At 38.2% G+C, this 13,682-nt stretch overlaps 1 protein-coding gene across 1 annotated transcript in view; it reads right to left on the bottom strand.

The window, feature by feature from the left end:
* MARCHF1 (membrane associated ring-CH-type finger 1) overlaps nucleotides 1–13,682 on the bottom strand; it is a 503,717-nt gene that overhangs the window by 71,922 nt on the left and 418,113 nt on the right. Inside the window, exon 5 of the mRNA XM_052642212.1 lies at nucleotides 8,335–8,515. Within this exon, the coding sequence (XP_052498172.1) occupies nucleotides 8,335–8,515 (181 nt within the window). The remainder of the gene's footprint in view (nucleotides 1–8,334; nucleotides 8,516–13,682) is intronic.

The raw sequence follows: 13,682 nt of genomic DNA, 5'->3' as shown, positions 1-13,682 counted from the left end.
CCCCTTCTAACTATGATTATCTCTCGGGGGGGTGGGGGGGGGGTGGGGGTGGGGGTGGAACCAAGCATCCCCAACTCCTGAACATCCTAAAGAATTCCCTTCTAACTACTCTTGTTTCTCAGGATGGGGAAGGACCAGGCTTCCCCCACTTCTGTAAGTTCCCTTAACTCTTCAGATTCTTCTGATGGGACAAAGACCTCACTTTCGCCCAGAGGGACAATCCAAGATTTTAATCAGCTGATCTGCCCCTGATAGCAGAGTCAATCTGAGCACTATTTGGTCTATATTTTAACTATAAATCTATGACTACAGAAAGGAAAGATGACTTTTCAATACAAGATGGCCATGATATTCTTTAGACTCCGGAGAAAACTGGTTAAAAAAATCTTTTTATTTTCTTGGAAACTGCAAAACCGGTTCTTTTTGCATATGCAATTAAAAACAGCTAGCTTATTAGAAGACTTGCCTAGGGGAAAGCTTGCAGTTAACCCTTCCCATGTCCTTGAAATACACTGCCCACTTTGCCTGAGACCTCAGCCTTGGGCCATTAGAACTTCAAGCAAAAAAAAAAAGGGGGGGGTCAAAGAAATGTTTTAAATCTCAGGTAGAAGACTATGAGATCTCTGTCTGTCTGGATTTATGTACGTCTTAGTGTGTGTCTTTTGTTTTGTTTTTTAAATATTGCTGAAGTTGTAAATGAGTTCTAATTTTGTGACCCTGTGGACTGTAGCCCATCAGGCTCTTCGATCCACGGGATTCTCCAGGCAAGAATACTGGGGTGGGCTGCCATTTTCTTCTCCAGGTAAAGAAAAGTAAGGACTTACAAATTAGACAATTCTAAATACAAGAGAAATTAACCTAAATGAATTTCAGATTCATGTGTACTGGGAAATATTCAATATTAAATATCTAGTATTAATGTTTGTTTGCTAACCTAATATAGACATGTATAAGAGTCATTAACATAGGATTTTCATTGTGCCTAGGTTTATTATAAGCTAAATATTGTTATATTGTTATATCTGTTACGAGTTTGTCAACAAGGAAAGTACCTCTAGGGAAAAAAAAAAAAAAAAAGAACCAAACTTCTAAAAAATGTAAATGAGATATGAGTTTTTAGATAAACTATTAAGAATAATTACACTTTAGAAATATATGTCTAAAATAGTCTCTCCAGATTTTGGTAACCTGAATTTCTAGGGTTGTGCTAAGCTAAGTGACAGTAGCTTATTGAATAGACAAATCATTTACAAATAAAACAAGATTCTGAAACATTCATTACTGAACACTAACTTCCTCTTACAGACAGAGAAAATAGAGATTTTGGACTATTAATGAATAATGTTTGATGCCATCCTGAGATGTTCTCTAGAATTTTTTTTTAGAAATTATTACTGGTATTTATGTTCACCAATCTATAGAATGCTAATATAAAAGTCAGTTCTTGGTTGTTTAAGGAAAGTAGGATGTGTGTTTTCAGTAAGGAAGGTATAAGGAATGAAATTACATTTTATAAAAGGAAAAGGAAGTAGGTCTGACTTACATACAGGTGGCTGTTTCAGGGTGGGAGAACAAAGTAATGGGTACGGAAAGTGATAAGTGGAAAGTGGACCCCAAGACAAGAGTTTTGTGCATAAATACAAGTTTTCTTGAGATGCTGAACTGTCTTTGATAATGAGTTTTCAGTTTCTTTACTTCTGAAGTGATCTCGTCTATGTTTACCTTTAAAATTTTCTTTGTTACTTTGGCTAAGTGAACATAACCTTTCACAGTGATCTATATGATTTTATCTGAGAGTGATATAAACCTTTTTGATATTTATCACAAAACTTCCTAAATAACTTGACTTCTAGCTGACTTTGGGATGCTTCAGAGGGCCCCTGAGAGATCCCAACGAGCTATTAAACTACTGGGGTTAACTTGACATGTTAAATTACATGGGAAGTGCTGTTGACGGGGTGATAAATCTTCTCAGATTATACTGTATGGTTGATGTTACTAATATAGATGTCTTAAAATTATGTGGAATTCATATAGATCTGATATGCCCTGATACAATGTGGTCAGTTATAATTCTATTTATCATGTTAAAGTGTTACAAGTCACAGAAATGACTAGGCTACATTGTGAATTGGAATTTAATCAGATTTTAAACATGCCTTCTATGGTTTCACTCTGATACTTTTGCAAGAATACTGCTACTTCAAGATTTATGGAAAAGACTTTTCCAAGATTAACCAATAAGCAAATTTTATTTGTTTGTTATCTGGTAAACTGGTAACAGAATGGGATTTAGTTCACTCTCTATGTTAAGGGAACAAAGTTTTCTTAGAATGCAGCTTTCAATAACAGATTATGAATTTCTTTGCCTTTAAGTGATTTACATTTGTTTTTAAAATCTTTTGTTATTTTGATAAAGTAAAGAAGCATTATTTAAGATTATAGACCCAAATAATCATGACGGTGTGATCACTAATCTAGAGCCAGACATCCTGGAATGTGAAGTTAAGTGGGCCTTAGAAAGCATCACTATGAACAAAGCTAGTGGAGGTGATGGAATTCCAGTTGAGCTATTGAAAATCCTGAAAGATGATGCTGTGAAAGTGCTGTACTCACTATGCCAGCAAATTTGGAAAACAGCAGTGGCCACAGGACTGGAAAAGGTCAGTTTTCATTCCAATCCCAAAGAAAGGCAATGCCAAAGAATGCTCAAACTACCACACAATTGCACTCATCTCACATGCTAGTAAAGTAATGCTAAAAATTCTCCAAGCCAGGCTTCAGCAGTATGTGAACTGTGAAATTCCTGATGTTCAAGCTGGTTTTAGAAAAGGCAGAGGAACCAGAGATCAAATTGCCAACATCTGCTGGATCATCGTAAACACCAGAGAGTTCCAGAAAAACACCTCTTTCAGCTTTATTGACTATGCCAATGCCTTTGGCTGTGTGGATCAGAATAAACTCTGGAAAATTCTGAAAGAGATGGGAATACCAGACCACCTGACCTGCCTCTTGAGAAATCTGTATGCAGGTCAGGAAGCAACAGTTAGAACTGGACATGGAACAACAGACTGGTTCCAAATAGGAAAAGGAGTACGTCAAGGCTATATCTTGTCACCCTGCTTATTTAACTTTATTCAGAGTACATCATGAGAAATGCTGGACTGGAAGAAACACAAGCTGGAATCAAGATTGCCAGGAGAAATATCAATAATCTCAGATATGCAGATGACACCACCCTTATGGCAGAAAGTGAAGAGGAACTAAAAAGCCTCTTGATGAAAGTGAAAGAGGAGAGTGAAAAAGTTGGCTTAAAGCTCAACATTCAGAAAACGAAGATCATGGCATCTGGTCCCATCACTTCATGGGAAATAGATGGGGAAACAGTGGAAACAGTGTCAGACTTTATTTTGGGGGGGCTCCAAAATCACTGCACATGGTGATTGCAGCCATGAAATTACAAGACACTTACTCCTTGGAAGAAAAGTTATCACCAGCCTAGATAGCATATTCAAAAGCAGAGACATTACTTTGCCAACAAAGTTCCATCTAGTCAAGGCTATGGTTTTTCCAGTGGTCATGTATGGATGTGAGAGTTGGACTGTGAAGAAGGCTGAGCACTGAAGAATTGATGCTTTTGAACTGTGGTGTTGGAGAAGACTCTTGAGAGTCCCTTGGACTGCAAGGAGATACAATCAGTCCATTCTGAAGGAGATCATCCCTGGGATTTCTTTGGAAGGAATGATGCTAAAGCTGAAACTCCAGTACTTTGGCCATCTCACGCGAAGAGTTGACTCATTGGAAAAGACTCTGATGCTGGGAGGGATTGGGGGCAGGAGGAAAATGGGACGACAGAGGATGAGATGGCTGGATGGCATCACTGACTCAATGGGTATGCGTCTGAGTGAACTCCGGGAGTTGGTGATGGACCAAGAGGCCTGGCATGCTGCGATTCGTGGGGTTGCAAAGAGTTGGACACGACTGAGTGACTGAACTGAACTGAGACAAATATCATTTTGCTTCTACAAAAGTAAGCCCTCACGGTTAGACTTCTGCTACCCTGCTGTCTTTAAAACATGACAACAGTCTACTCCTAAATCGGGAAATTAAAAATGAGTGAACAATAGCCATAAATCAAAGAGTCAGGGCTATGGGAAATCCAAGATGGCCGCTTAGATTTTCCCAGCTCCCTGACAAACCTCATTTTTATTTGATGAGTTAAAGCTTTCCCTGGCTACAGTGTTAATGCCCTCATAATGACAAATAAATTATTTTTCACTTAATATTAAGCTCTAGTTTTTTAAATTATGGTCTGTGTTTACAACGACTCACTTCTGAGCTAGTTCCTTGTTGTTATGTTATATTGCTAAAAGGTTTAATTAATTAAGTTATTAAAAAGGACACTCTAAGTTTATTTCTAAAGCTAATCTCAATAACTAATCTTTGGATAAAGGTCAGATGCTCCGTGATGTACAACCAGGAGATTCACACCTCACTATATTCATTTAAGTAAGTCAGATGACCTGGGGTATACACCTAATAAAAGTTCTTGACTTAAATTCTGGCTTGTGACCTTACTAATAACTGCTAGCTGTATTTTTTTCTATGTTGTTTGTTTCAGAAGATTGTTTCTTATGTTACTCTATATGCAATCAATGATTGTAGTACTATAACTCTAGATAAGGGAAGAAGCAACAAGAGGGAATATTTTCCTGGACCAAGAGGCTAGGGAGACAGGTATGGTGCAGAGATGTTTGCTACTCTCGAATCCTGGTCCAGTGATAGGCACACAGAGTGGCCTGTCAATGGAACCTTCCCTGGATCTGGAAATGAGCCTTTCCAGCACCGCAGGACACAGTGGCCAGGAAATGCCTCCCAAACATGGCCAAATATGTGGCTGTGAAGGGACCCTCCTGATTGGAAGTTGGCACTTGCCAGCTGCCTTTACAAAGATTACATCATTACCACTGCAAGCTGCTGACATGCCCTGAAAGTAGTTCAGGGTGGAGATCAGAAATAAGGCACTCTGTGAAAAACCCAGAAGAACTGGCCTTTAGAGAGGCAGATGTTTTCAGGTAAAGATTTTATGAACCCAAGTTCTTGCATTTTCTCATACCTAGAGAAATACAAACATCACAAATCAGTGTCTGCTCCTGGTTCTCCTGGCTAGCTCCCCAACAGCTTTTCTACTTCTGTTAATCTTTGGGTCATATATCTTTAACTTTCTTGTTAAGTTTTTTTCCTCTAGAATACTACAAATCTCCAAGTGAGAGTATGACAAGAATATTCCCTGGCCAACACCCAGACAATGCTGAACCAAACCGCCTTATTCCATGGACTCTCCTCTCCCTCCGTAAATGTACCCTGACAGAGAGCAGGCAAAGGGAACCCAGAACCCCACGATGCCCCTGTACAGCTTGAAGAAACCAGAGTGCTCATCACCCTTTTCCCCCTGAGACTGGGTTCCCAAATGCCTGAGAAGGGAAACAAGTAGTTAGTTAAACATGAGCAGAGTATCAAAGGGGCCAAAGAATTGGCCCTAAAAATAAAGAGAGGGAGGGATGTAGTGATTCAAGGATAAAAACAGCAGATAAAACCAAGGAAGGTCTTGGAATACAGGAACAGAAAAACCAAACATTTATCACCTTTCCTCCCCCCATGTTTTAACTATTAATGGATTTCAGGTCCTCCTGGGCAGTATAACCTATCTCCCCTCCTATCCCATAAGGAGAAGGTATTTGCCTAACTCTTCCCCCACTCAGTATATGTGCCTCATCCAATCAGCAAATGACTGGCAAGATCCCATCCCAGTCCTTGTACCCTGTGTATGAAGTGGACTAAGAACCCCTTGTTAGGTGACAGTTCTCCATTGAACGGGCATGCTGTTCTAACCATGCCTCCCATTCTAATAAACTTTATTTCCCTCTCATTCTGTCTCATGTCTGGAGATTCTTTTCCAACCCATGCCCAGACCATGACAGTAGATGGTATGAAGAAGAGGAAATTAGAATATTTTATTCTAGATTGTTTTCAAATTGAAATATTATTTTTGACAGAGTTGAAATGAAAATTTTGTACCAATGTATGTCGAAAAAAAATGGAGAGCTATACAGATATCATAAAACAATTGGTATTTCCCTGAGGGGTTAGAAGAAAAATTTACAGAATCACAGAGCATGATGTGTCATTTAGCAGCTCCAGACAGCACACAACATCTTTCAGCAGACAGAGGAAAGGGCAAGGAGGAAGGGTCCATTTCTATTTCTGGAATAGATTGCTTCGGGACCTGGAGGAAGAGAGTCTCACCTTTTTGCACTCAAGTCACCCCGTTTGTTAAGAAAATCCATAACTCAAAGACATTTTGTGCACCAATTTTGACATCTACAACCACAGGCAGATTTTAAAAATCAAGGCTAGTGCAAAGCAGTGACTGTTTATTCTGTCTCTCCATAATTTACAGAATTAATCAAAAATTGCAACAGCCAGCCACCAATTGATGCCTATTGGAAAATTCTTGTTTGTTTTACACTCTGCTTGCCCTGGAACCCATCACTCTTACCCACCTTTTCTTTGCATGAAATTTAAATGAAAATGCAACTCTAGCCAGATTTGCTATTTAAATTGCAGTCTCCACATAGGTAATGGAAATTGAAGTACCCACATAGGTAATGCTGGAGCTAGGCAAATTGAAGTACCCACATAGGTAATGCTGGAGTTAGGCAAAAAGATAAGTTGGGGATCAAACTCGCGTCTGTTACATCTCCTGCACTGGCAGGCATGTTCTTTACCATGAGCACCACCCACCACCTGGGAGCCCAAAATTCAGTGTCACAGTATCACAGCTGATGTGAAGAACCGAGTCATTGGAAAAGACCCTGATTCCTGGGCAAGATTGAATGCAAAAGCAGAAGAGGGTGGCACAGGATGAAATAGATAGCATCACCTGCTCAGTGTACATGAGTTTGAGCAAACTCTGCGAGATAGTGAAGAACGGAGGAGCCTGGTGTGCTCCTGCTGCAGTCCATGGAGGTCACAGAGAGTCAGACACAACTTAGCGACTGAACAACAATGACAAAGCTATCACACATGAATTAGGTAAAGTTCATTGCCTTCATTTGCTCCTTTGCCATCTGTCCTTTTCCAGCATTAAATTAGATGCTAACTTTATACTTCTCTCAATTATTATCTTCATTAGTTAGAAAAATATAACACAAATGAGACATTTGAAGATTAAGTTTATAGCTAAAAATACTACCTCTCTCTTACGGCTTGAAGCACAACATGGAAAATGATACTTTTCTTACATGAACCGTCAAACTGCTGGGTGGTTGGAATAGGAAAAAGGAATCTAGCATGGCAGTGGCTAAAAGACAAGGAAGGGAAAAGCCCATGAAAACAGAACAAAGAAGGTCTGAGGACCGGAGTGAGGACCTCGGGTACAACAGACAGCACTCCTGGCCAGCCCAGTTTACACAGGGCAGGCCCAGGGGGAGGAAAAGGCATGTAAAAAGAGGGGCCAAAGGACTGAGGGCCTCTCTCTCCCCTCTCTTCATGTCTTTTGAGTTGGCATGCCCTCATGCCTCAAGGATGCATTTTCCTTTATTTTCTAAATAAAACTGAGCTGTAACACCGATATGTCTGAGAGCTGTGACATGGTCTGTCCAAGGGCTCTAACGTCTGTTGCTTCAAATTTTTGTTGTGATGAGACAGAACTGAGGAAATTACACACTCCCATGACGAAACCAAATCCCCAGATAAGGGCAAACACAAGAAAGACTCCACACCTTGTAGAAGAGATCATTCTCTTTCTTATCAAATGCTTGGTTTTCAAAACATTATGTGACTTCATATTGTTTAATCTTTGTGGTTATCTAACCTTCTTGGGAATTGACTTCAGTATGTACAATGTTCTCACAGTCCCCGTCCATCAATTCAGTTACATTGATCCATAGGTATATCTGGGTACACTCACAAACACATACACACATGCATACACATGTGCACACATACATACACATGCACATGGTTTGTTGACTTTGGAGAGTGACAAAAATCAGAGGCCCCAGAACCTAAGACAGAAGTATGGAGAATTATCTGGAAAAACTTGGCTGCATTTTCCATATTGAGCCCAATACATGATGCATAGTCTTAGTGGATATTAGCATGTTAGCAAAATCTTATTGTGGAAATGTGTTTTTAATATGTATGCATAATTGAATCACCTTGGTGTACATCTGAAACACTACATTTTTTGCTGAATTCAACTATACTTCAATTAAAAAAAGAGAAGCCTGTTTTGCCAGATCTCTTAAACTGGTCCAGGCAACATGGTACCTTCCGCAGAGGCTTGAGCTTGGTCTCCATGATGAAGTCATACTTGCACAGCTCACAGCAGCGTGTGTCAGAACTCTTGATCCACTGGTGCAGACAGGCCTGGTGCACGAAGCGTAGGGTGCCTGTGCAGCGGCAGGGCGTGATGAGCGGGCTCTCCTCGTCCCCTTCGCAGTGACAGATCCTGGAGAGGACACAGCAGGCGGGTGAGATCTCCCAGGGAGCACACCATATCCTGCTCCTTGAGCATCCTAGGCTTATTGGAATCTACAGCCTTACATTCGGAACCACGAATATTTCACTTCAACTTAATGCTGGAGCTAAATACATGGTCAATATTAATTTCTTTTCCCTTGCATTAGTCATTGTTGGACTCTTAGGGCTTCACATACCTGTACATCAAAAATGCACAATCATTCCTCTAGGGAAATAAATTTTAACAGACTAATTATCGAGCTGTGTCCCCACTTTTTTCTATCAAAAGTCAGTGTCCGAACAGAAAGAGACTCAGACTTAGAAAACAAACTTATGGCTGCAAGGGGTAGAAGGATGGATAGTTATGGAGTTTGGGAAGGTCATATACACACTGCTTTATTTAAAATGGATAACCAACAAGAACCTATCATATAGCACATGGAACTCTATTCAGTGTTCTGTGGCAGCCTGGATAGGAGGGGTGTTTGAGGGAGAATGGATACATGTAAATGTATGGCTAAGTCCCTACACTGTTCACCTGAAACTATCACAATATTGTTAATCAGCTATACTCCAATACAAAATAAAAAGTTAAAAATAAAAAGTTAGTGTAGCATTGTAATGGAACTATACTAAAAAAAAAAAAAAAAAAAGTGTCCACAGGTACAAGCTTTCTTTCACATATTAAAGTTACAGTTTAGTATTCTAAGGAATGTTGGAATCTGGTAATCTCATTGTTTTATTTTGGCAATAGTTTTAGAGGGTGTATAATTTAGTATATATGATATTCTACCAATGTGAAAGAATTCTGAAAAATTTTAATGTGTTACTATGGAATAAAGTGAACATAGACAGTATCAGCTTGGAAATATTACAAAGATTTTCCTAGGAAGATGTACACATTTGTTCACAACAAATGAGCTAAACTTTAATAATCATCATTGTCATGAAAGTTTTTGGTTACAGAAAGTTCAGCTACAGTAACCAGTAAAGTTCAGCTACTGTTTTAAAATGTTAATTACTACATCTTCCTAGAAATTCTTATTTCAAGTAGTTTACTGAATTACTATGATTTCTAATGTCATAGATTCAGTCTATGAAATTTCCATTATTCTCATCTTCAAATTTTAAAAACTAACTTGTTTTCCTCATTGGATGAGATAAGCTTTTCAGAACATGAGGTCACAAATTCAAATCTTACAACTTCAATAGTTCTTATTATCTAGAGGCTGTAGAAGTTGTTACTAAATTTGACTACAAATATTCTTAAAATCTGTTAGAAATATGAATGGAATGTTCCCAGAACACTTGTGTAGTTATTTTTTGGAGCTGAGTGATATTGACAGGCTGGAAGAATGTTTGAATTACTACTGCTGTTTTTTCCTTTCAGCCATCTTCACCAGAAGCAGTGCTTTTTAAAAAGTGGGTTTTAAAATATATTTATATAGCTCAACAGTCTCCCAGGGGAAATGCAGTGGTTGGTTGGTCAGATTGTTACTTCAATGATCTAACAGGAATTGAAAGTCAACCCTCCCCTAACTTCAAAATAAAGAAGTATGACACAGTAGCTAATATTTTGAATCTCTTTTTCTTAAGTAGAGACAAAGTAGGCAAAGAGCAACACTCACTTCAAAAGTTCTTTGGGTGGAGTGAAAAGATAGAACACAGGAAAGTTCAAAATCAGTGTCTGCCTTCTCCTGCATGGAGTTACAAAGTAGCAATCAAAGGCTATCCTAGTGGGGAAAAACTAAAAATTGAGATTGACATATATAGACAATTGATTGGGCTTCCTTTGTGGCTCAGATGATGAAGAGTCTGGCTGCAATGCAGGAGACCAGGGTTCGATCTCTGGATTGGAACAATGCCCTGGAGAAAGGAATGGCTACCCACTCCAGTATTCTTGCTTGGAGAATCCCACGGACAGAGGATCCTGGCTGGCTATAGTCCATGGGGTCACAAAGAGTCAAACACAATTGTGTGACTAACACTTTTCCTTTATTTCATAAAATAGATAACCAGTGAGAATCTACTATGTAGCTCAGAAAACTCAGTGCTCTCTGGTGACCTAGATAGGAAGGAAATCCAAATATGAGGAGATATATGTATATGTTATAGCTGACTCACTTTGCTGTACAAGAGACACTAACACAACTTTGTAAAGCAACTATACTCCAATAGAAATTTATATAAAAGATAAAACTGAAAATTATCTCAGAGCCTATTTAACATGAAACTGAAATATGTCCTCTCTCCAAACCTGTAGATCCTAGGATCAAGGCTTAGTATAATTTATATCATACCTGTTGCTGATAGAGTATTGATCAGTAGAGGCTTGCTGAGTGAAGAAATTGTTCAATCAACAAACAATAACTTATTCTAAAAGCAACTCGGGAAGCAAATCTGGGTTTCTAAAGCACATCATATTTTTTTAGCTGTACATCTCCAATTTAAAAAAATATTTATTTTTAATTAAAGGATAATTATAATATTGTGTTGGTGTCTGCCATATGTTAACATGGATCAGCCATAGGTATAATATGACCCCTCCTTCTTGAACCTTCGTTCTACTCCCCACCCCATCTCACTCCTCTAGGTTGTCACAGAGCCCTGATTTGAGTTCCTTGTGTCACACAGCAAATTCACACTGGTCATCTCTTTTACATATGTTAATGTATGTTTCCATTAAAGCACATCATTTTGTTGTAATATTTATTTTTGGAGCAACTGAACCCTAACTCATACATCATGAGTGGCTAAGATTTCTGAAGTCCTTTGAACCTCTTCTCTCACTGACTTCACACAGAGATTCTCCCTTAGATCAGGGGCCAGAACATTGTGATGTGATACTTCCTTATGCATGTTTTAGCATATGACTTTTTTTTTTTGTGACCACACTCACCCACATATGTTTATGTATCGTTGAGAGCTGTGTTTATACTATAACTGTAGGCCTGAAGATGATGCAGGTGGCCACAAAGAATATTGTCTTCACTATCTGACACTTTGCAGGACACATTTACTTTATGGTGATTCTGAGTTAAAGACAATGTCTGACTTTTATCAACAACGATGAAAATAAAGTTTATAAAATAAATCACCCCAACTTCTGCAAGTAACAAAAATTGAATTAAAGGTTCTAAGGAGAAGCATATGAGAAAACCAAAAGCCCCTCCTGGCCTGTCACTGATGCCTGTTGACGCATAACATCTGTAGGGACAGGGGGAAAAGTTTTTTATTTGAAAAAGAAAAATGTGCAGTTAATCCCATCTAATAATTTATCACCAACAAATGGGTCAAATGGTGCACAGCTGCCAAGATGGTTCTGAGGCTCTGAATTTTTGCTAACTTGAAAAAGTAATTCATCATAAGCAGATGGAAACAGGGACCTTGTTGATTCCAGACTCACTAGAACTGAATGTGATTCATATCAAGGCTTCTTATGTCTTACACATTCTTTTAAAAAATTTCTCCTGAATATTACCTGAAGCGTCACCAGCAATATTATTTATTTTTCATAAAGTTAAGATTATTTCTTTGCTGACAAGGTCCATCTAGCCAAAGATATGGTTTTCCCAGCAGTCAAGTATGGATGTGAGAGTTGGACTATAAAGAAAGCTGAGTGCTAAAGAACTGATGCTTTTGAATTGTGGTGTTTGAGAAGACTCTTGAGTGTCCCTTGGGCCGCAAGGAGATCAAACCAGTCAATCCTAAAGGAAATCAGTCCCGAATATTCATTGGAAGGACTGATGCTGAAGCTGAAACTCTAATACTATGGCCACCTGATGCAAAGAATTAACTCATTTGAAAAGATCCTGATGCTGGGAAAGATTGAAGATGTGAGAAGAAGGGGACGACAGAAGATGGGATGGTTGGATGGCATCACCGACTCAATGGACATGAGTTTGAGCAAATCTTGGAGATGGTGATGGACATGGAAGCCTGACATTCTGCAGTCCATGGGGTTGCAAAGAGTTGGACATGACTGAGCAGCTGAACTGAACTGAAGATTATTTCCCATCAGGAAAATAAAAAGTTTGGTTCACTTTCATTTCTGTTGCACAAGATTTCTTTTTACATGATGTTAGCATTTTGAAATTTTTCTAAATTATACAACTCATGTTGGTTCCCAAGAGTCTTTCAAACCATGTTGAGACTGTTCTAAATGGATTTGAAAGCTAAATATCAATTTCAAATATCTACTAGAAATGAAAAATAAAGTGATAGTCCCATTACAGAAAGAATTAAACAATTCTTAAATTGACACTTCACACAAACCATAATTGCTAAATTTTAAATGAAAACATAGTAATAAAAATATAAACATGCTTTTTCCTGTATAAGAATCATATAGAGAAAATGAGTTCAATAATAAAAATGCATTGTAAAATAATCATAATTTTGAAGCACTTTCACTTTGTGGGAAATTGAGAGTTGGGAATTAAGTGATTTTTAAAATCATTGGTGATCTACATTGGTGTCTGTCACCTGGTGGAAGGAACAGGTTGAATTCAAAGATTTTATTGGCATTTTAGCATTTTAAGTGGCTGTTTAACATCTACTTCTATATAATTTCTAGCTTTCTGTAAAGAGTGGATCACAAAATACTATTTAGCAAGTTAAATTTTAGAAAGTATGTGTGTTTGCAGCTTCAAACACCCTCTAATGTTTAAGTTTTAAGAAAAGTAGGCTTTTTTTTTTTTTTTTTTTCAGTCTTACATACCTTAAAATGACCTCCATTTCCTGTTCCCTATCCATTTGTCAAGACATCTTGGTTCAGGTAAAATAATACTTTTTATGCAAGAGGTTTTTTTTTTTTTTTTTAAATAATTTATTATTAAAAAAAATCTTTGTGAGGGCTATAGTGACTAGGCAACTTTAGAATTCTTTTCATTCAGTCATTGATTATTTCACTCAGTCACATTTTCTTAGTTCTTGCTGCATGGAAAGAAAATCAGATACTAGCATCAACATGCGGGGTGACTGGAGAGAGAGAGAAAAGAGCCTGGAGGCAGGGACCTCATTTGGGCAATGATTATAAACATTTAGGTATTAAGAATCTACAAAGAGGAATCACTTCACACTGGCCAGAATGGTCATCATCAAAAAAAATCTATAAACACTGAATGCTGGGGAGGGTGTGGAAAAAAAGGAAGCCT

The sequence above is a fragment of the Budorcas taxicolor genome, chromosome 6 (genome assembly GCF_023091745.1).
Source record: "Budorcas taxicolor isolate Tak-1 chromosome 6, Takin1.1, whole genome shotgun sequence".
NCBI classification, from domain to species: Eukaryota; Metazoa; Chordata; class Mammalia; order Artiodactyla; family Bovidae; genus Budorcas; species Budorcas taxicolor.
This window is presented reverse-complemented; position numbering and strand designations above follow the sequence as displayed.